Source organism: Mustela nivalis (genome assembly GCF_964662115.1).
Source record: "Mustela nivalis genome assembly, chromosome: 4".
NCBI lineage: Eukaryota > Metazoa > Chordata > Mammalia > Carnivora > Mustelidae > Mustela > Mustela nivalis.
In genome coordinates, this window is record NC_139023.1 from 3,083,568 (window position 1) to 3,107,731 (window position 24,164).

The 24,164-nt window shown below is 42.5% G+C and overlaps 1 protein-coding gene across 2 annotated transcripts in view; it reads left to right on the top strand.

Annotated features, from left to right (window-relative positions):
* ANTXR2 (ANTXR cell adhesion molecule 2) overlaps window positions 1-24,164 on the top strand; it is a 145,669-nt gene that overhangs the window by 54,707 nt on the left and 66,798 nt on the right. For both annotated transcript variants that reach the window (XM_082728414.1, XM_082728413.1), the window contains exons 11-12: window positions 11-89; window positions 11,616-11,711. In XM_082728414.1, coding sequence (XP_082584540.1) covers window positions 11-89; window positions 11,616-11,711 — 175 coding nt within the window. The remainder of the gene's footprint in view (window positions 1-10; window positions 90-11,615; window positions 11,712-24,164) is intronic.

Consider the following 24,164-nt stretch of genomic DNA (forward strand, 5'->3'; position numbering starts at 1 on the left):
TTTCTTTCAGAACTCTTGATGTTTCCGTGAGCTTTAATGGAGGAAAATCTGTCATCTCAAGCTCACTAATAGTCACAGCCACAGAATGTGTAAGTAAAAAGTTTGCATGAAGTTATGCTTTAAAAATAATTCCACCCGGAAATAATTACGGCTTGTCCATGCCGTTGCGAGCCGCAGTGAAGAGGATGCACGCGGTGAGGCTGGAGACCACCACAAGGAAACGCCGCAGAGAATCTATTTTACATGGTTTCTTTGTTCTCTTTAGCCTCATTAAAAAGATATTTTAAGACAATATAACTTTTATTTTGATATTTATAAAATTCAAAAGTTATATTTAAAAATCAAAATAAGGAAGGAGAATAAAGTTCAAATGAAGCATTTTCCTTGAAACATTAAATGTCAAAATGGAATAATTTTTTTATGTTATGAAGGTTGAATTATTGTGCCTAAGACATTGATTATGTTTTTGAAATTATTAGTCTATCTTAATAATGGCCTCACATTTCATCTATTTTAAATGTTGGTGCTTTCTAATATACGTAATCTGATTTTGATAACTTGATATATCTCAGTTTGGAAATCTGTTTTTGTTGGGATGATTGACTTGTAGTACCTAAGATGCGGTCATTTAGAATGTAAACTTCATTGTTAAGACAGTGTTTTTCTTGTAGTTAATTTTTGGGGCTCATGGAAAGTTTTGATATTTGATTGTTGAACATGAAAACAGGAAACACTAAATGGTATGAGTACACAGCTATTATTTTTATGAGTATATTATCTTTGCAAAAAAGACATTAATCAAAGCAAACAAAATCCCTAAATTCTGGCCTTTTGAAAAACCAAAATTACAAACCTAAACATTTTCTCATATCTCATGGTTTCATGGCTTTATATTCTGATCTTTAAATCAGAAACACATCTTTCCTTCAAGAAACAACATAACTCAGTATCATCTGTCTAGGGACAGTTGTTTTCTCTTTGCAAGAAAACGTTGCAAGGAAAATAAATACCCATATGGACCTTGGGCCACTATGGAATTTTCCGGATTACTCTTTATCAACACCTGTGTTTCAAAAACACTAGGGTTTTTTTCCTCTTTTTATTTGTAAGTCATGTTGCAATTTTCAGGTTTTCTGGTCTCTCAGGATGTGGTTGGGATTGCAACCTTTTTGTGGTTATGTCGTTTCTCAGTGCTTAGGTCACTGAAATGGCATTCTCACTCTGTCCTTCCTCTTACTCTGCACCCCTAGCCATCTTTTTTAACCTGTCTTGCATGCAAGCAGGAAAATGAGTGTTTGCATCCCATAGCCACACACAGTTTTGGTGTGCAGGATGCATTTGGAATTTACAAAACACTGTACGTTTACAGAAGTCCTCCTCGGCCTTTCCGGTTCTCAGGAGAGCCCATTGTGAGTCGAGTTTGTTTGAGAGTAAGGGGATTTTAAAAAAGGTGACATGGGTTGTGTCAGACATGGAGAGAGTGAAAGGGCAAGTTGTAATATTAAGTAAGGGGTCAAAGTAATTTTCTTGAAAAGGTGAGATTTGAGTAAAGGCTTGAGGAAGGTGAGGGAGTGAGCCCTGATGACCACCCGAGGGAAGAGAGTTTTACGCAGCAGGAGCAGCGTGAACAAGGCTAAGGAGGCGCCGTACCGGACAAGTGTAAACCGGGCCACGGGCTGGAGAGAGGTAGCTGGGCAGAGCCAGAGTCTCGAGATGCGTGGAGGGAGGGGCGCAGATCATGTCTGAGCCATGTTAAGGCCTGGAGTGTTCCTTCTGAGGGAAATGGGGAACTGTTGGAAGGTGACATGATATGACTTAATACTTGGAAAAGATCATTCTGGCTACTATATAAAAATAGGCTTCACACGAGGGCCAGATGGTTTTTAAAAAATCTGGAGACCAGGTCCTTGGCTATTTCAGTAATCCAGGAGAGGGGAGGATGTCTCCCCTGAGGAGTCAGCGGTGGAGATGGTAAGACGTGACTGGATTCAAACACATTTGAGTACAGGGGGAGCACGTGGGATGTGCAGACAGATTAGATGTGGGTGTGGGAGAAGGACATTAAAGATAAATCTGGCCTTTTTACCTGAGCAACTAGTAGGATGAGTTGTCATCAGGTAGAGTGGTGTTTAGAAGAAGACGAAGACTTCTGTTTGGGGAATGTTGAGTGAGGGATGTCTCTGTGGCCATCTCCGTGGAAGTATCGTGAAAGTAGTTGCTGAATATACAAGTCTGGAATTCTAGAGGTCTGGGTTGGAGATACACGTTTGAGAGTTGTGTAGAGTGAAGTAATCAATGAAGTTCCACGTGATTTTTACTGGGAAAAAAAAAAAGAAAGTAGCTTTTATGAGCTTCAAACAGAAGGGAAAGAGTACCAAAGAAAGTCGTTTTTGTTTGTTTGTTTGTTTGTTTTTTTAATTGGAGAATAGTTGACATGGTTTTATTTGTTTCTGCTGTACAACATAGTGATGTGATATTCATGTACATTTTGAAATGGTGACCACAAAAGTAGTTATCATCTGTCCCTCTACAGAGTTGTTACAATATTGTTGACCATGTTGACTATGTTCCTTGTGCTATGCATTACTTCCCCGTGCTTCATTTATTTTCTAACTGAAAGATTGTACTTCTTAATCCCTCTCAGTCTCATCCAGTCTCAACCCTCCCTTCTGGCAACCACCAGTTTGTTTTTGAGAAAGGTTTTGTGTTCTTGGAGGTCAGGATAAGCTCGGTCCTGGAAGGACAGCAGGGCCTCGGCAGGAAGAGAGGAGGGGGAAGCAGATTACAGATAAACAGAAAGGGAAATTGAGAGTAGATATGTTTGATTGGAGTGAAAATGGTGGGACGGAAGCTTGGAAAGAGGAAATTGTAGACGGATTATCAATAGCCTAAAGAAAGAGAACAACTGATGGAGTGAAAGTATCCTTCGGCGTGCTGGGGTGGCACAGGCGGTTGGGTGACCAAGTCTTGGTTTTGGCTCCAGTGGTGGTCTCCAGGTCACGGGGTTGATTGAGCCCCACACTGGGCTCAGCTTAAGACTCTCCTCCTCTGTGCTGCCCTCTCACTCTCAACTGAATGGATAAATCTTTAAAAAAGTAAAGTATCCTTTGATTGAGGAAAGGATCACAGTAATAATGGGTCAGGTCTGTCCTTCCTTCTTCTTCTTCTTTTTTTATTTTTATTTTTTTTGCCTCTCCTTCTCTCCTTTCTTCCTTGAAGTGAGAGAAATATGTAGTGATAAAGAAAAATTGTGCCGGACAAAGGTACATAGGCGAGGAAGACCTTCTTCACAGCTATTACAGAGCCCCTGGCTTGAGCATGCTACTCTTATGCCAGGGTTGTGGGTTGGAACCCCATGTTGGATGTAGAGATTACTGAAAAAAGAAAATCTTAAAAAAAACTATTACAATAGGGGAGAGAGATTGAACTCAAGACAGCCGGGACAAGGGGTGGAGGGAGTTGCAGGCCACCTGTGTATGCTACTGGGCTTTACCCAAAAGAAAAGTACACTTTCTTATATTTTCCTGACAAGAAGTGGTGTTAAAACTTGGAGCTAGGCACCCATGAGATTGGCCGCTGCCCTTCCACAGAGACTGAGAGATGGGGCACCATTTTGTTCGGTGATTACATTTCAAAGTGGTAGCTCTCAGGTTGAGAAAGACATTCCCTCTAGGACCCATAAAACTGGAAAGAGACGAAAATTGATATACATTCCAAAGAGACAGAGAAAGATTTTGCAATTAGAAGTTTTCTAAAGCAGATTCTCTTTAAAAAAGGGAGATGAGGGACCTATTGCCAGGAAGAAATCTGTCTAAAGTTTAATCAGGCTGAGGGAAAGTGTAAGTCCACCTTGGTCCGTAGGATAAGTGAAGTGAGTAACAGGAAGATAGCTCAAGAGGCGGGAAGGTCAGGACACTTACCCTGTAAAGGAGGCAGAGGGAAATGGAATTCCCATATGAAAAGAAGGCAGCATTAGCAGGTGAAGGAGAAAAGGTCAGAGGTCACAGTGACCTTGATGCTTCGGTTTAGATTGATGATTTATAGCCTTCTGTGTGAATTTTATTATTCCAGTAGTTATTACAAGTTAATACTGTGATTCACTTTATTGCACTAATAATCATGGTGTAATTCATTTTCCCCATTAGAATTAGCCATTATTGTGTATTCAAACTCAAATACCTCTAGTGTGTGGTAGTAATGTTATCATTTTATAGCTATGGAAGGTGAGATGCACCTGCCGATGTTGTCTTACATCTCTGTTCAAGGTAGAATAGGGTAGAGGGCGACATTATAAATGCCCAGGCATCGTGTTCAGTGCTGTTCAGTGTGTCGGGCACATTCGGGTAGGACGAGACGCAGGTCCTAGTATCACTCATTGTAGGAGGATGTCTTCGGCTTTCACGGGCGTTGGAAAGCCCAACAAAATAAAACACCACCGCTTTGGCAATTGACGAATCCTTGTGGAAATCCCACAAATAAAGAAGCCCTTCTCGTGTGCTCCAGGAGCATCAGGCTCAGCTCTGCCGAGGCCCTTACGTCACTGAGCTGCAATTTCCTGTTTACTTCTGGGCTTTTCTCTGCAGTTTTGAGATGTTGACAACAGGGCCTGGGCCTTGCTCTTTGGCCTTCTCCCAGTGTCTGGTCGCGACACAGGGCCTGTGCTCCAAAGTGATTTGTTGAATGAATGAATGAAAGTAGCTGTATTACTAGTTTAAAAGTGGGAAAGTGAAGGATTAGATTTAAGAGACTTAAGAGGAGAGCCTGAGAAGGGCTTATATCTAGACAGTGAGTTCCCTTCATCCGTCTCAAAAGATCTCCTCAATGTGTCTCTGCTTTAAAAAACCAGTGAAAGGTATCTTTCCTTTTTCCCTTGGAACTACTGTTCTCTGGACTCTTCTGACATAACCGTATCCAGAATATGTTTTGTGAGCATGTATTACGTGCCAGACACCGTGCTAAGCCCGCAGTACCCGTGCCAAGCACTTGATGACTTCATTAAACACGGACAACTCAAGAGGAGGCTATTCCTGTTTCTTAATTTTGCAGGTGAGGACCAGAAAGCCACCTGCCATCCCTAGTGCACATTTAGGCGAACACATTGGAAGGTGCCTCTTCTGTGGGGTAGACCAGCTGTGCTCACAGTGCCTGGCTTGGTGCGGCCGCACATGGGCTGACTGCAGCCCTCACTGCTCCTGAGAGGGGGCTGGCAGCCTGGGGGCTCTGGAAGTTTACTTACTGCTCAGTGTCACTGTCAAGTAAATGCTAGGATTGAGAACAGAGTCCGAGGCCATCCCCACCGGCCCTGCCCCCAGCCTGAGCTTTTGGGCAATCTGCCTGTAACCAGGGCCTGATTTCCTTTATATAGAACACAGGTTGGCGGTTTGTTTCTGTAAGAGGTCGACAGTATGAGGGTTTGAGGGCCACACAGTCTCCATCACAGCTACTCCCCTCTGCCGTCGGAGCACAAAGGCTCCTGTACGCGGGTGGGTGGCTGCATTCAACGGAGCCGCGTGCCCTGAGATTTGCGTTTTATGTAACATATTCTTCTTTTGATTATTTTCAGCTATGTAGTAACATAAAAAAAAAAAAATCTTAGCTTGCCAGGGGTCTTATGAAACAGATGAGCTGATTTGGCCTTTGGGACATAGTCTGCTCATTGCTGGTAGGGAATCTTCCAAGAGAATCCAGAACATCATCAGCATTCTGGGACTATTTTTTCTTTTCCTAAATCTAAGTCTATAGGAGAAAAAAAATTATGGGGACCCGTTTCCCCTTTCCCACATCTGTCTTTTTCGATTGTGGCTCTGTAATTAATTATTTTCTAGGTAGGTTATGACAGTTTTGACATTTTTTTGAGTGATTCTTCTTTCCCACAGTTACGTGAGTTTTGAAAGTTTTGAGCGATTGCTCTTCCTCACAGTTCTTTTGCAAGGACTGGAGTGGCTGGTTTGTTTTTATACTTGTGTGATTCTCTTGGCTAGAATTTCCGTTGCACGGGCAGGGTGAAGTTTCTGATTAGAAAGCTTGCTTGTAATGAAGGAAAGGAAATTAGATTCAGACCAGGTTCAAACACTTCTTGTATCCCGGATGACTGCAGACCAGACTCTCTCCACCCTAAGGTCAGGCTCAGGCTCTGCTATGTCCTCAGTTACGCCTTAAAAGAGTTTTGGCTTCATAGCTTGAACCGTCATCTGGGTAGTAATTCTCAAACTGGACTCCTCAGCTGACTTGCACAACCAACTCCTTAGAGACATCTGAGAATGCTATTTTTTCAAAACTCTGGTTACAAAGATTCAGTCCAACAAATGGCCAATTGAAAGGTCATCCAACAAACAGACACTGATCCGTTGTAACAGATGGCCAGTTCTCTCTGTATTAAAAAGAACTACCGTTTTTCAGAAATTTGTGTTTCAGACCTTCTCTTTAGCTCCTTCAGGTGCCACCAAGTCCCCTCAAACGCTGTGTTCAGCCACCATTGTCTTTCTCTTGTCCTGTTAAGAGGTCACTAATTCTGCCCCATTTTCTCTCTGGGCTGGCTGGCTTCCTTTCCTTTCCTTACTTTTCCTTTCTTTCTTTCTCTTTTTTAAAGGTTTTATTTATTTATTTGAGAGAGAGACAGAGATAGCAACGGAGATAGCAAGAGAGAACACGAGTGGGGAGCAGAGGGAGACGCAGTCTCTCTGCTGAGCAGGGAGCCCCACGTGGGACTCGATCCCAGGACCCCAGGATCGTGACCCCGAGTGCAGACGCCCAGATGACTGAGCCACCTCCCTGAGCCCCTCCCTGGGCTCCCGTACTTCCTCAGAGCCCCGACCAGGTTATCTGCCTTCCACTTCCCCACATCTGTGGTCATTTGCTCGGGGTCTGTCCCTCCAGCTAACCCGTGGGCTTCGCGAGGACTCGTGCAACTCTGTAACTGTGGCACCTGCTCACTGCCTGGCATTGATGACGCAGCTCCGTGTGTGACTGCGGCTCTTACGTCCCCTCCCAGGACCGAAGTCTATGTGTTTGACCTTTCCTCAATTTGTTTATAAAGCCACGTGAACAATGAGGTGATTTCCCTTCCAAGACTGAAGCCTTTCATGCTCTGAGAATGGCTCTGGCCAATGAAAACAACGGAACTGGGAAAACCTGAATTTGTATCCAGTTAATTGAGCTCCTGTCTGGGCCTGGGGGCATCGGAGGACGGCTCCATCGCTGACCGCAGGGTTGCTGTCGCAATGCAGGACATTCTTAGCTTCCTCTGCCCTGTTTTCCATCACTTAACTAAAATACGATTAGGATTAGGTCTGCAGGTCTTTAGATAAAGTGTGCATTCTTTTTTAAAAAATTTTATTGAAGATGAACCTTTGGAGTCAGTTGATGTAATAATATTGCCATAATAAACGTTTATTTCCATCTGGATGTGCATAGTATTTTATTAATGTTCCTAACAGAGTCATTGTTTTGGAGAAAAAAACCAAGAATTTTAACTGCCTGTCATGGCGAGCCCATCTACTTGACATTCTGTCAGTGTGATATCTGAATCCCCGGCTAATGACACATCCATAGCAAGAAAAAAAATGTAACCACTACCTTGTTAGCAGATTGATATCCTCTAGTTGCATGTTCCTATTTCTGAGCACAGAGTTTGAATTCTAAGAAAGGAGGAAATGAAGTGTTCGTAGAACTTTCTGAAAACTGTATTGCACAGACAGTCCCTTTCCCTGAGGGCTGTGGCCAGGTGCTAAAGGCCCAGGTGGGCAAGGCCCGGTAGGGATTGCCATAGTCGTGCTGTACATAAGCAGATTGGGGGTATCTCCTCGAAGAGGCAGGATCCCGAATTTATGCATTTGACAGAGTTTCTCCCATAGGATATCACACTTTCCTATGTATTTCTTTAACATTCTTATACTGTCCTCTTCCTCTTTGCCTAGATTTTGGAGCTGAGCTTAATCAAGGCTGTGCAGAGTCACATGATTTGTGCATGACTGTTTAGAAGTCTGTGTAGAAAGATACCCTTTGAGTACTTCTTAAGTGGCCTGATGTATGTTCTGAATTGTTTTCTTAGGTTTTAAGGACAGAGAATTTGATATTTGCTTGGAAAATTTCCTCAAAGTATTGACATTCTGTCTCTTTTTCTCTCCCTTCCTCTGTCTCTCTCTCACACACACACACTCGAGTTTCTATGAGCCAGACATTAATTGAGATATTTAAGATACATTAATAATAAAATGTTGAGCTCATATTTTCATTCTACCAAGAGGTTGCCACATGAATCCTTGTCTTTTTATTTCTTTTCTTGAGTTAATTCTTTATGGTGAGTATCACGTGATAGCCTCTTCTTGTGACTTAAGGATGGTGAGATAGTGAATGGTAGAACTCAGTGAAGACAGTGTGTGTGTGCGAGTTTCCATAGTTAGTCTCGTCTTCTGGAAGATGAGATAAATAAAATGACCAGAGATTCTAAGTGATAATACTTGGGTGGTGGCTGTTTTGGTGACTTCGCAGCCTTACGCCAGCTGCACAAATACCTGTGTGCTTCTTTCTTCCTCTTCCGTCCTGAGGCAGAATCAGAATCAAACGACGGCTTTAATTGTTCATGTGGAGTTCATGCTTCATCTCTGGAAAGTAATGAATGTTTGATGATCTATGCTGTCCTGAGCATTAGTTATTTTTTTTTAATTTTTTATTTATTTTAGAAAAGATTTTATTTATTTGTTTGATAGAGACAGACACGGTGAGAGAGGGAACACAAGCAGGGGGAGTGGGAGAGGGAGAAGCAGGCTTCCCACAGAGCAGGGAGCCCGATGAGGGGCTCCATCCCAGGACCCTGGGGTCATGACCTGAGCCGAAGGCAGAGGCTTAATGACTGAGCCACCCAGGCGCCCTGAGAATTTGTTATTTTAAAAGTAGATTTATTGAAACTGAAAGGCTGCTAGTAATTGCTGTCTACAAAAGTGGGGTTGTTTGGGGCTGGTTTCCATGCTGCTTTGTGCTCATCTTTTTTTTTTTTCCTTCCATTGTGATAAGAACAGATGATACAGGGAAAGGATGCATATGTCGAGATTGTTCTGAGAAGCTGAGCCTCGTGTGTTTGGGCAGCACTTCCTCGCCCTGTCTTCTGAGAACGACCTTCTCTTCTGTTCTCAGTTGTTTACATGTAACTGGTTACGTACAGATTCTTATCTCTTTGGTGCGTCTGCCATTGTGTATGGCCTTTAATTTTTTTTTTTTTAATGTTTATTTATTTATTTATTTTATTGAGGGAGGAGCCAAGGCAGAGAGTCTTATGCAGACTCTGCACTGAGCTCCGGGCCCCAGGGGCTCCATCTCACCCCCCTGAGGTCATGACCTGAGCCCAAACTGAGGGAGTGGGGCCCTTTCCCAGCGGCGCCCCCGGGTGCCTCGTACTGCACTCGAAATTCCGTTGCAGAAAGTTCTGACTGGATGCTTCTACCACTATTACTTAAACATCGGGAAATGTCTCAGCCTTGGTCAGTCCCAGCCCTTCTCGGCGCGGGCTCTAGGCAGTCCTCGATTTATGGGTATTGGAGGTGTTGTGAGGAGAAGGGCGGTTCTGTGCTGATGCGAGCTGAACTGCTTTCCTGCGAAGCCGCTCAGAGCTTTGTCAGTGTGTTAACAGGAGCAACGGTTTTCTGAGAGAGAGCGAGCGAGCATGGTAATGGCTTTGCCACAGAGTTTCATGCTATGGGAACCACTGGCTTTCTTAGTTTGTGGATTAGAAAACAGAGGCTCCAAGAAATGAAACAATTGACTGAAAGTTAAACCTCTAGACCAATACTTGTAATACGGTGCCATTGGAAGGTGGATACTGGTGCCCCCACACACGCCGTGCCACCCCTCTCTCTGTCCGCCCTTGGGATAAAGTGGCTCTTACCCTGGCCTCTGGGCTTTGTTTAGTTTTCTCTTTTTAATTTAAATTCAATTATCGAACATTACATCAAAAACTAATGTTTTGTTTTGTATTTTAAAGATTGTATTTATTGGAGAGGGGGCGCGAGCAGGCGGAGCTGCCGCGGGAGAGGAGAAGCGGGAAGCCCAGTGGGGAGCTGGTTCCGGGACCCTGAGATCATGGCCTGATCCGAAGTCAGATGCTTAACCCACTGAGCCACCCAGACACCCCTGGGCACATATTCTTACTTGTTTTGAATGACAGGAAATGTATCTCTGAAAATGCCCATGAAGTCCCAAAGAGAGAATATATTGATTTATTTACAGGATTTTTTTTTTTTCCCTCTGCATTCATTCCTTTGAAAGAAAACAAAGAAATAAAACAAGGAAAGAAATAAAACAAAGAAAGAAAAAAAATACACACACAGAAAACAGAACGTTATTACTGGGGGTCCTAGAGGGGGTTTGGGAGCAGCACCTTGTGCCCTGGGGAATTTCATCCTCACGCCAAAAATTCCGTAGATACTTGTCTTTGCATTTGTGCGTTTTGCAGGCCTATCTCTTTGGACTTCATTCTCTTAGTCAATCATTTTAAATGCCAAGCATGGCGTACACAGCGGTACGTAGGCTGGGCAGAGCCCCATGACTTGCTGGAGCTCACAGTGAAGAGTGACAGAAAAGAGAAATTCAAGAAATAATCACAGTGTATCGGTGTATCACAAATAATGTGTGATCAGCTCAAGACTGCAGTACCGAGAACCATAATGGCCCAGTGAAGAGGAGCCTCCCTAGGCAGAGGCTCAGAGAAGGCGTCCTGGGGAGGGGCTTCAGGCGAGCCACGTAGGAGGACTAGGTGGAGGTGACAGGAGGGGGCGGGGCAGGGCCCAGAGCAGGTTCCTTAGGGCCGGAGGAGCTTGGCGGCAGGAGGTGAGAGAACACCAGTGCGGTTCTTGAGAGGCTAGCTCCCAAGCCCGGAGAAGCCCTCTGAGGTGCGAATGTTGGCGGTCGCTTTCTTGCACTGATGCAGCGTACCATCTGCCAACAAGAACCGCGGCTGCTGGGATGCCCGGGCGGCTCAGTCCGTTAAGTGTCTGCCTTCGGCTCAGGTCGTGATGATCTCAGGGTCCTAGGATCGAGCCCCACATGAGGCTCCCTGCTCAGCGGGGAGTCTGCCTCTCTGTCTCCGCAGCCCCTGCTCGTGCTCTCTCTTGGCGTCTTTCAAATAAATGAATAAAATCTCTAAATTTTTTTTTTTTGTTTAAAAAAGAACCATTTGTTGTTGGTTTCTCCCTTGCTTGGTCATTTTTGATATTTATTGTAAATAGTGTTTTATCGTCCTAAAATCTGGAAAAATGTTCCATAAGTTTTGCCTAAAAGTAATCATGCTTGTGATCCAAAGCCTTGTCCAGAGATAAATGATAGGGACCATACGGCCCTTCCGTGTAACCCCAGGTAGTGATTTTTCTTACATTCTTTTAAGGCACAATTTAAAACTGTTTATAGCACTTTGGAAGCTTTCTTTTTTCTACTGTTTTAACATAACGTGTATGAAATAGAATATAAAGGAATTTATAGAATTTAAAGGAATATAATGAAAATCTGATTTGACATTGGTTATGCTCTCTGCATCATTTTCTGGTGTGTCCTTAAAAAAAATGTGTATTTGGAATGTAACCCTATGCTTTACTGACCACTTTGTTTCTGTCTTCTGCCTCTTCTAGTCTAGTGGGACGGCTGCCATCATTGCTATTCTGGTGTTACTGCTACTGCTGGGCATTGGTTTGATGTGGTGGTTTTGGCCCCTTTGCTGCAAAGTGGTGAGTAAGGAGGATCTGCACCTCTACTCTTTTGCAAAGCAGTAAGGTCTAAAGTGAGGCCTGAAGTATGACTCAGTGCCAGTGTCCAACAACAACAAAGTTTCAGTAAGCAAGTTGAGTTTTAATAGTTTTTATTACTACACTAAATTCTAGAAAACATGCATGCCAATAAATATTTATTATCTGACTTTGTCTAAAACACATTTCAAAATCAAGTTTGGAGGGAGGCGGGGAGAGGGCAGAGGAAGGTGGGAGAGGTCTGAGGGATGAAGGGTTTTCCCTGCAGCGCAGAAGAGTTTCCAGTAATTTGAACGGCATTTTCACTTGGGGTCACGGGGAGAAGCTGGGGATCTGTCAGGTTTTCTTATCCGTTCGTACCGAATGCTTCATTACCTCTTTGAAAAGTCTATTTTGGGGCCTTCTCTGTTTGCCTCTTGGAAAAGCATTTTAGAAAACAAGTCACGGACAGATGTTAGGGTGTCTGGCAAGTCCGCAATTGTGAAGTTATGACTGTTGGTTTGTTTGTGTCCTTTCGTGTTTGAGTCAAACCTTGGAAAAAAGACAGGTTTCTATTCGCTTTCTACTGCTACTGTAACAAATCGCTCCACATTTGGTGGCTTAAAGCAACACAGACTTATGATCTAACGGTTATTTAATCACGGGTAGGAGATGGGTCTTGCTGGACTAAACTGGGCTGGAAGGTATCGACAGAGATTCGTTCCTCTGTTAATGCTCGGGAGGAGTCCCTTCCCCGGTTTCCCACCTTCTAGAGGACACACCAGCCCCTCGCCTCACGGACCCTCCCTCCAGCTTCAAAACCAACGACACTGCATCTCCTGGGCCATGCTTCTGTAGTTACGCTTCCCTGCGACTCTTAACCCAGCTGGGAAAGGACCTCCAGTGCTAAGGAGCCATGTGAAGAAACTGGACCCACCTGGTCTACCCTCTCAAGATCCCTGACTCTCTCAAGCTGCAAAGTCCCGTTTGCTGTGTCATGAAAATGGCTCCTAGCTCCAGGGACCTCGGGGGGCGGTTGTCATTCTGTCTTCCACGGGGTGGACTGTTGGGTCGTAGAGTTCAGCACATTTCAAGCAATCCAGTTGGGACTGTTCAGGTTTCATAGGGAAGAGTATCCTGAAGAAGCACCCGTTTGAAGCCCACCTCCTCCTCGATAGCGTTCCTTTCAGTGTTGGCACGTCACACAGAGCTGGACGTTTTGTAGATCACAGTGGGGTTGTACACGAGTTTACAAGACCGCCTCTTTCCTCCCACACTTTCGCTGACTCACTTCAGTTTCCTTGTAACTTCAGGCACTAGTCTGCAGGACTCCGATGTCTATTACTAATTATCCTTCAGTCCGCTTTCATGAATCAAGAGTCCTTGATCGCAGAGTAGGTGGTCCATGGAGGAGGCACAGAATTAAATCCGACAACGGTAGACACGAGAAGCATCCTGTCTCTTTGCTGAACTAATCAGTTTCCTGCCTTAGCGATTTCTGCTCAGTTTCCTGCTATAATCTTGAGTATCCTAATATGGTTATTTTAGGGTGGCCTGCATTCTTGAGTCTCAAATTGAAAAGCAAAAAAGTTGCCCTAATATGATTGTTTTTTAAATTTAAATTTATTTAAATTTTAAATAAGTATAAATTTATTTAATTTTTTATTTAAATCTTGCTGTGGTGGGGTTCCTTCATTACTTCACAATTTCATTTATTATCGAACAGAGGGCTCAGTGTCAAAGTATCTGATTTTTTAGAAGATGTATGTGAAAACCAAGCTAGGCTTCTCTGGGACATTTCTAATGGGCTCAGGTCCAGATCTTGACCATCATTTTGGATGTTACGGAGAGGACTCCGTCTCTGAGAGTGGGTCCATTTACCACCCCGAGACTACAGGTCGTGAATCATGGAGTATATTTCTTTATGCAAAGCCTAGAGGGAAGCCTCGAAGGTGTGTCGTCAGGATGTCGGGAGGGCTTCCTAGCCTTACGAACATCGTGAATGCTTACTAATTTCTGAAACTCAGCTTAATAGAGACGCCCACCTGTTTATGACATTTAGAACTACAGATTAAAGGACACCTAGCCCTGAGTATGAACTGATATTTATACTTAGGTACAAATGAATCATAGCAAATGTTTTCTAAGGTAGCTTTAAAAGCAGGGTAGAGGCAAAATTCTGTACTTCGCCCTTGGCAGCCGTGTCAGTACTATGTTAGGAACTGGGGGGGAGGGTAACAAGAATGACTGTAAAATGCCGTGGAAACTCACGTTTTAATACGGAAGCACAGAAATGTGGACGGAGTATAAGTGGAGGGACACCAGCCACCCAAGAGCAACATTTGTAAAGCACAGTAAGAACGTGAGGAGGAGGGATTTGCCAGAGTTGTGGGGTTATCTCAGAGAGACTCTCCTGGGCTGATGACTGCAAACGGAGTTTTGAATAATGAATAAGATGTTTACTGTTGATGAGGGACATTTCCGATGACGTGTGCGAGGAATTGCGTCGGGTCCCTCCGGCTTCGGGAAGCAGCAGGCGGAAGCCTCCCTAGCGTGCCAGGGAAGGAACAGCCGAGAGATGGTGTGGGGTGTAGGGAGGCTTCCTCTGTCTTTTAGGAAGTTTGAACTCACCCCAGGGATGATGAGAGGCCACTGGAGAGATTTGGTGGGTGTAGTCCCCCCCCCCCCCCCACCAGGAAGCCCTGCTTGCTTTGTAGCAGTGTGCGCCCAGGTCTGGTCCTGGTGGGGATTAAGTCTGTAACCAGCCGAGTTTCCATCAACAACTGAAGTGGAAAGCCAGAGGCAGATCAAGCACTTAGAGAGGGCCACTGGCGAAGTAGAATGGAAGACAAGCTGAGAGCGGCAGGGAAACGAAGAGGGGAGGGAGACAGAACGGGCAGAGGCACCATGGCCAAGGGGGTCGTCGTGCGATGGCAGGATGTTTGTTTCATTTTGTTCCTTTCAGAGAGTATGTTTGCGCTCCGCTGGATTTAGAATGTAGTTTGCGCAAACTTATCCTTAGGGGTTAAATGATGACGGATCAACTTAACTTAGACTCTGTTGTCACCATGATATTACTTCTAATGGGAAATGAATTGCATTTGTGACAACTTGGTGTTGTAAAAGTTTTGTTTTGTGTGAATGTTTTAAAGGACTAGGGGCAAACATTTAAATCTCATCTTTCAGCTGAAACATGATGAAACAGCTTAAAATGTCTATTCTTGATAAAGTTCTAGAACATAGGTGAGGTTCGTTGGGCTGAGGTCTGGAGCCGATGACCAAGAAAGAATTCTTGAGACATCTTTGGTGCAAAAGTGTGGTTTCTTAAAGCACGGGGACAGGACCCCTGGGCAGGAAGAGCTGCTGCCCCGGGTTGTGAGGGGTGGCAGGTTGTGTACCAGGAGATTGGGGGAAGGTGAGGGAAAGGGAGGTTTCAACGGAGCTTTCGTATGCTAAAGAGGGCCTGCAAGGTGCCTGGAGGAGGTCTTGCGGCTTAATCAAGGTTCTCTTTCACTTTTAGTGAGCCATTAACATCAAGATAGTTGGGAGATTCCTAAAGAATGCACATTTGTCCCACCCAGGAGTGGTGGGGGTGAGGGGGAGATTGCGAGGTGTCAGCCTTTAGCTTTGACCTCAGCTAGCCTTCTGCTTCCTCCTCATTCTCAGGAACTTTTAGATGTTGTCAGCAGCCCCCCCTCCTCCGGAATCCTATGCTCAGGAGCTCGGATAAAGACAGAAAGTTTGGAAATAAAGCCCTGACAGAGGCCCTAATACTTCTTACACATTCTTATTCTTTAATTTCTTATTTTATGTAAATATCTTATGAAATGATTTGTTCCTTGTTCAGAGAAGATTAATATTTCACAGATGTCTAATCCATAACTCAAGAATGACAGAGTCACTTACATTTTAGACAGTGGTTCTCATTTTTTTTCTTTTCCCCTGCCCTAAACAATGGGAAGCTCTCAGAGCAGTCTCGGTAAGCTTTCCAGTGGGGGTGATTCTCCCATTGGTGAGGTTCTCCAGGGTTGAATGGCATTTGGAAAAGCCCTTGTAGTAGCTGAATAATGGTCCCTGAAAGTATGCAGGTGTTAATTCCTGGAAACTGTGAATGTTATCTTCTTGTGGCAAAAGGGATTTTGGGATGTGATTAAATTAAGCTCCAAAGGTAAGGAGATTAGCAATGGAAGGAGAAAAGGCGTGACCCCAGAGGCAGAGGTTGGAGGACACCCCTACTAGCCCGGGAATAGTGACAGTCACCAGAAGTTCAGGGAGGCAAGCAACAGCTACAGCTTGGGAGCCTGTAGAAGGAACCAGCTAGGGGGGCTCTTAAGCCCCACATCAGATCCCTGCTCAGCGGGAAGCCTGCTTCTCCCTCCCCTACTCCCCCTGCTTGTGGTCCCTCTCTTGCTGTCTCTCTCTCCATCAATAAATAAAATCTTAAAAAAAAAAAAAAAGGAGGAAACCTCATTTTAGCCTTACAAGACTCAGTTCAGACTCCTGGCTTCCAGAATGGTAAGAAGTTTCTGTTGTGTTAAGCCATCGAAATTGTGGTAATTTGTTAGGGCGGCATTAGGAAACCAGTACAGTCCTTAGATGATTCTGATATTGCTCAGGGATGGGAATCACTGCATACTTATGACTATCGATTAGGGCAGTTCTTATGTGATAGAGCAACTCATTACCAAAATTGGTCAAGGAGTCTAAGAGGTTGTAGCATGGAAGACAGTGACTTACTCTTCACAATGTTAGCAATGGTTAAAGGCTATTAAAAAATCAGTATCCATTTTTTAAACTTAGAATTACTTTCTGTTTCGTTTTGACTAACTATAAAATGAATTTACATAATGTTTTATATTCGGAGTGGGATTTACTTATTTCAGAGTGGCAAGGAGATATTGGGAGAAACAGGCTTCTGAGTGTTGAAAGTGTTCAAGGCATAGATGTTGTTAGAATCATTTGACAAGGGGATTCATGGACAGCTTTCTCCCAGGGCTGCTTGTTTACCGTCCCATTCATATTCAGATACTGAACCACTGAACCCCAGGAAAGCTAGGACATGACCTTTTTACTCTGCAGGGAAAAGCAGAGAACTTGAACATTTTAACTAAGTAACTGTGTCTCCGAAACTATGCCACTGGCCTCATTTGCTGTACCAATTTGGGATCAGGAACAAGAAACATATCAAAGTCGTAAATATCCCCTCTAGCATATTTTATACTAAAATTTTAACCAAAATCTTCAAATAGTTACCCTGTCAGATTAGAAAAGGAAATTAGGATTGAACAATTATTTATGTGATTATTTGTTGAACATTTCTCTCACTTTATGGTCTAATAGTTTCACGAAGTCAAGTACTCTGTGTATTTTATTTTACTCCTCATTGTAAACCAGTCATCTCATGCAGTAAACACTTAACCTCCTTGAACTGTCTCAATTCTTAAAATTGAAACACTTGACAAGTTTTTATCAGAAGACCACTTCAAAATAGGTTACCTTGTTGCCAGTTTTAGTCAAAATTCTGTCAACTATGGGGAAGCATTTTACACGAGAGGATTAATGATTAATGGTACAGCCTTCGTTCTCTGTATGATTTTCACTGGTTTTATTTAAAAGGTATCCTTTATGATGGATCTGTAATAGGAAATGTGGCCTTTGCCATTCTTTACAATAGTTACTAAGAGTAAGTAGGTAAGGATCGGTAATGGTAATAAAATTCTGAAGTAGAAGCAATTTAACTTTTGTCTGGTTGCTTCTCCATGTATCCAGCAGGGATTTCAAACCTGAGGATCTGGGGAACTTAGGTGGGAAAAGAAAATCTTTATTTTTACTTCCAACTGAAATTTATTTTCTTCATTTTTGAATGTAGACCACTCTCCACAAAAGTATTGGCAGTACTGGAGACTTTGTAAGCAATAGTAATCACAGATATCCTCTATCTTCAGATATTTTTGAAATATCTTCTACAAGTATCATAACTTCAAAAGTCAGAGTAGTCCCCATTATTTAATGTAGTAATTCTCATTATTTAATGGACTATTCATAACGTAGCCTTTATTTCTATATCAGAACTTTTGTGATTTTTTTTTTTTTTTACAGACCGGATAATTATATTGCAGTATAATTGGATTCCTTAAAATCCTTTGTATTTTAATTTAGCTCAATTAATCTGGGAGGGATCTGTACATTCGCTGGATTGCCAGAGAGGGGTAGAGCATAAAAAAGTTTAAGGAAAAACCCCTGCAATCGGAAATCAGGCCACAGGGGATGCTTTTCATCTGAGACTACTTAAAAATTTTAACTCCTTCGGTTCATTTTAATGCATATTTTCAAGGATAAAAGAGAGAGACAGCATCATTTAAAATGTGGCAAAGTAGTTTCTTCTGTGCACGTGTTCTTTCCATGACAAAAGAAACCTACAAGTGATAGTTGGAAGACTTTTTCCCATAGAAACCACGGGGCAAGCGCCCTCGTGCACAGCGGACGTTTTTAGGCACAATTATTAGTGAATTACAGAGTGTGTTGAGTTTGCAAACTATTCCGTGAGGGAAAACTTCTCATTTTTGTGTGAAGTTATTTCTCACCATCTGTTGCAGAGTCTGCGTCCTGCTCACCGAGGATGCGCACATCCATCCTCTACAGCTGCTGGTCGTTAACAAAGACATCAGCTGCGTCCTTCCTTTTTCCTTAAATTAAAAAGGGGGGCAGGAGAGGTTAAAAAAAAAACTTACCATGTCCTGAATCACGAGTGAGACATTAGCAAATATGGGTGTTTTCGTCACTGTTTAGCTCGGAAGATACGCTGAGCTGGTGGCAGATTTGTTTTACTCTCAGGATGGCAGAAATGACAGTCCTACGGTTGTGTCATTCGGCATAACCAGACAGCGCAGAATTACAGATGTAAGGCTAATGAGGTGGCAGACAAAGGCTTTCTGGAGTGTTGTCAATTAGAGTGTGTTATACAGCTGCAGATAAATATCCAAATATGCTGGAAATGATAAATGTTCACTCTGCTCTCATGTCATTGGCCAGAGTTCTCCACCCTCGGGGGAAAATTGCAAGCGCCTTTTACCTCGGTGCATTTAAGACATTACATAAAGGTCTCATAAATCTTAATTTAAAAAACAATTTTGAAAAGTTATCCCTTTAAAGCTCAATTTGCTTATAAGTAAGTTGAGCTTTCATGATGAGGTTGTATCTGCCTGGAGCTCTGTGCAGTCGTTTTCTTAGCCAGCAACAGCTGTGCTGTTCTTTCTAAATAGTAATAACCCTTCTATATTGCACTTGTTTTTTATTGTCCAGGAGGGCTCTTGGTGCCTTTATTGAGTTACTTTGAGAGTAGCCTGATTTTTTTTTTTTTTTTGGAATGCACAATAAAACAGAAGTAATTTAAATTTTAATATGCCTTCCTTGCACCATTAATTAAAATGATTTATGTTTGGTTGCCTCCTTGAAATAGAGTGTGATGTTAGTGCTTATTGCTTCCATGGTGATGTTTTCCAACAGAACATCACTTGCAAAACGGGGTGTCCAGCTCATCCTGGTCTAGTGTATTTGCTGTGACAGCAGCACCTTTCCGTAGCTCTTGTCCGAACACACTCTCGCACTGTTCTTCCCAGTCCCCGTTTGGCATTTTAAATCGTATCTATCGTCTGGACCTCCCACTGGTTATTTATCTGTACAAAGTAGGAATCTTTGATCACTGACGAGTCTGTCAAGGAGGAAAGGAGAGGGCGGATGCGATGGCTCAGATCGTATTTTGATCTGGATGATGAAGGCATCTAACTTGAAGAGAGGCAGAAAAAAGCTTCCCAGATACCAGTGTAATAGAACTTGGTGCTTCTGCACTTGCTCTGTGATCTCATCAGAAAGAGGAAGGAGAAGGGACGGAAGCCCCCATCTATTCCAGACCAATTTTCCTGAGCACTGAGAGCAACTTCTCCATTGTTTGTGGGCTCTTAGTCGCGTAGATGACATTGCTGATAAATTGGGCATTTGTTTTTGTCACTGGCAAGAATCAATCCTGAAACGCTACTTGATCTACAGGCGTTGTATCCTATCTTTTTTTTTCATCCAAGGCAGTCACTGTTGACAGTTCTTTTCACTCTTTTCTGAATATTGGAACATATGATCGCATCAAGCTGGCTGCAGGCTCCAGTGCTGACATTTTCTAGCGCAAAGAATGCCCACATCACTCGAACATTTGAAAAGTGTTAATGAGCAGATCAAAAGGACTGTTGCCTGAAGCAGCTAACTTTTTTTTTTTTTTTAAAGAAATCGGCTCTCCTCCAAACTGAAATCTTCATTCTAGCAGCTAAGTAGATGAGATGTAATCCTCCGTGATGATGATAATAACAAATGAAAAAAAAAATTGGAGGAGAATCAAACTCTACATATGGTTCATAAAGTGGTGAAAGTGTTTTCCAGAATCTTCAATACAGAACTCAAGGATGCTAAGTGGAAAAAATCCTGGCAACTAGGCAATATTATGCCTTTTAAAATCTGCAAATTCTCATAAAATATGGTGCATATGAATACATCCTTTTCTGAAATGGATGTGTTCTTGCACTATTTAGTACAAGAATGGGATTCTCATGACTGTTATTTTTAATGTATTTACACTGACAGTAAGGTTTCCTTTTTCTCCTGCACTGGTTTTGCTGAAATGGAGGGATATCAGTTGGACACAGATTTTTTTCCATTTTGACTTTTGAGCCAAATGGCTTCAGATTATTTTCACCCTCTTTTGTTCCTTATGAGGCCCTGTAGCAGAGTGGCGAGAGGGAACATTTTGAAACATCCCATAAAAATCATTTTAATTCCTGCTCCAACATTTCTAGGTCAGTGATGTTGGGCATATTAATTAACAAGTTATGTCTCTATAAAGTGGGAATGATAATCTCTATCTTTCATAGTTGCTATAAGGTTTAAATTAAACTCAGTCTGTCCGTCTCTCTACCTACCGACCTACCTATCTCTCTTCCTGCCTACCACTTCTTCATCCATCCACCCACCATCCATCCATCCATCCGTTCACGCCTTCCAGCAGGTAACAACTACTCAACACGTCTTCAGCCTTTTCTTTTGACCCCTTTCCCTTTGTAGTTCCAACTGTATTTTAAAAGGATGTCATTTGGCAGAACAAGTCAACTCAAGAGTTTGGAGATGGGCAGACCTGAGTCCTGCATTTCAGTCTGACTTCTGGTTTCTCTTTGTGTACCCGAGGGCAAGCTAGTCTCCCTCTCCTGATATCTAAAATGGAGATAGGCATAGGAACTTCACAGGGTGGTTAGGAGAATAAGAGCAATTTAGAGTGTATGACATATAGCAGCACCAGTAAAGGGTGATTGCTGTCAATAGCAGCAGCACAAAGATGAGCCTTAGCTCTGGGTTGGTTTCTGAAGGTTCAGCCTTAGCTGTTGTGGTAGTGGTTGTATCCCGTAATTTACTAGATCAAAATTTGATTTAAGTAGAGTTTTAATGGCTGTATTCCATTTTAACAATGTGGGAAATGTACTTGCTAGAGTTTCAAAGTCAACTTAAACTCATAATAAGTCAAGCATTTAGACATACATAAGATAAATGACACATTATTGGGGAAAACAAGCCTTAATGTTCTTTTCTGGAACAAGATGAATACAAATGTATATTGACACATGGCCTGCTTAATTATGGAAAAGTACGGAAGCAAAAAACCTAGTGGAATAGGTTTTTTTTAAGAATACTTTTTTTAAGTATTCTATCAGAATTTTCATATTGGAAATGACCTACAATTAATCAAATTTATTTCTTAGATGAAGAAACTTAGGATGGTCTTACGTCTTCCCATCTGCCATTGAGTTAATTAGTTCTCTGATTTTATTGGTTGAAAGAGAAGTTTGATGCTTCATTTTCTTTGAAACTAGCAGTATTTTAGTTTCATGGGAACCTGTGTCTATCTGTTTATCATTTATATTTTTTCCCTCAGTATTTTTCTTTTAATTTAAGAGGTTGGCTGTGAGCCCCTGTGAACATTTTCAGCCAGTTCCTTCAGGTCACTTTCAATCATGTTTTAGTACATTATTTTCTGAGCACTTTAATAGGCACTGGTGATACTTATAAAGAAGGAGAAATGATTATTGCCCTTAAGAAATCTACACTCTTAAGAGATAATTTAAAAATTTTCCAAATAAACATATAAGCCCAAGTTAATGAAGCATAATGACTCAACTGTGCAGCAACATTTATTTTTAGAAGTTTTCAGGTTTCCAGATAGACCAGTAGGAAGACTGGCTGGGACTTAACATGGAAATGGCCATCTTGTTTAGGGCAAGCAAAGGGATCTTCACTTTTTCTAGACCAGAGATCCATATAAAGGGATATTTGTAGATAGGGTGTGAGGTCAGAACTGGATCATCGGGAGGCATTTCAATGAGCTGTATAAGGTTGTGGCTTATGATACCAGGTAAAGGGTCTCCAGTAAAGAGAGAAAATGCAAAGTGTCTCTTATTATCCTGTTATCCTGTTGTGAGTTCGTCAGCAGTGGTCGTATGAGGTTTTATTTTATTTTATATTTCATTTTTAAGTAGGCTCCATGTGCAACATGGAGGCCAGTGTGGGGCTTGAATTCATGATCCTGAGATCAAGACCTGGACTGAGATCAAGAGTCCTGTGCTTAACCAACTGAACCAACCAGGTGCCCCATATCCTATGAGGATTTTAAACTGAAACAGTTTGCTCCTATCATGCTAAAACAAATGCTGTGCAGGATAAAGAGTATGACAAGTACGACATGAAAGAAAAGGATGAGTCATGGAGGAAGATGGTCAATGATGTTCAGGAGGATATAACATAGAACCAGGTCGAGGTACGGTTTGTATCCTCAGAAATATATGTCAGTACAAGATGGACAGGTAGTAAGCAGAGTAAATTTGAAATCCTCACAAGAAAGTGAAAATGAATTCAGAGACACTGTACTCAGACTTCGTGAGATGAAGGATGGACCTTGGTCTTTTTCTAGTGAAAGAGCTCCAGAGAGCTTTTTAAAGTAATTTGCAGAACTAAGAGTAGAAGCATGGTTTGTAAGGATCTTCTAATAAAAGTCAGTAATTCATAGATTTCACTTGTGGTCATTGGGCCCATTGATCTATTTTGACCAGAGAAACAATTAGGCTTCTGTTAGGAAAATATACCTGGTTACACAGGTTAGATTGAGGGATGGAATTAGAGATAGAAAAATAAGACAAATGCCTAATTTATGTAAGTAGAGCACGTAGACATTGATGCCAAAAAAGCTATGGTAATTATAGAATATCAGTGTTGTCACTGTGTTATTAATTCAGATGCACAGAGCATAAGTAAAGACTGATGGGGTGCACCTGTTTGGTCTGAGTACCACACATCTATTTATAACGGCTTGGCTACACTTAAAATGCTATTATTGGTTCTGGCAACCCCACTTGGAGATATTGATTGAATGACTATGTACTAAAGCAATGGCCCAAGATCACCAAAGAACTCAGGACCATTGCATGAGAAGTAGTTGTGATCTTAGTTGTGATGAGTAGATACATGGTTATTTTGTTCTAGTATTCAAAAATAGGAACTACTCTCTTCTGGAAGAAAGGTTAGTTGTGTGTGTATATGTGTGTGTGCTTCCATATTCTGGGATCGGGGCTGAGGAGTGGAAACTACAGAGAGGGAGGCTTTGGCTTCTTTGGAGGGAAAATCCTTCAAGTGATGTGAATTCCTTGCCAGTGGAAGGAATTGCTTCGTGAGGTATGAATGTCTCTTTATTACAGGAATTCCAACATAGCTGGACTACCGTGTGGTGAGAAGTTTTCAAAATATTGAAGTTTTGGTTGAATGTGAATTGGAGAAGTTGAAAACTGTTGTACTGGATATTTTTAGGTCCAGAGAATTGAGAGTCTACAATTTTAGGTGGAAACAGAATGCAAAGGGTCCTTCCTCCTCCTTCCTCCTCCTTCCTCCTCCTTCCTCCGTCCTTCCTCCGTCCTTCCTCCGTCCTTCCTCCGTCCTTCCCGCCGTCCCTCTTCCCTCCCCTTCGTTCCTTTCTCCCTTTCCCACCTCCGTCCTTTCTCTTTCCTCCTAACTTCCCTAGATCCCTTCCTTCCGGAACAGAAACTCTGTTCTGTGCCAGACACTTTACTAAGTCCTGGGAATACAGGGAACAACAAAGCAGACATAAATTTCCTCTCTTGGAAATTACACTTTTATGGGTCAAGATAAAATGATCAACTCTGGTAGATGCTAGGGAACCAGTAGGCATTTATGCCTGTGAAGGAAAGCTTGTCCTCATTGGGACGACTAAGGAAGTCCTGGGGTGGGAAGGTGAGGGATACAGAGAGAGAAATATTTCATAAGGGTGGAAAGGTCAGGAGAGAGAGAGAGAGAAAGATTTCCAAAAAATCTGTTGGACATGGTAAATGATTTGGTAAAGTCATTTAGAACTGAAGA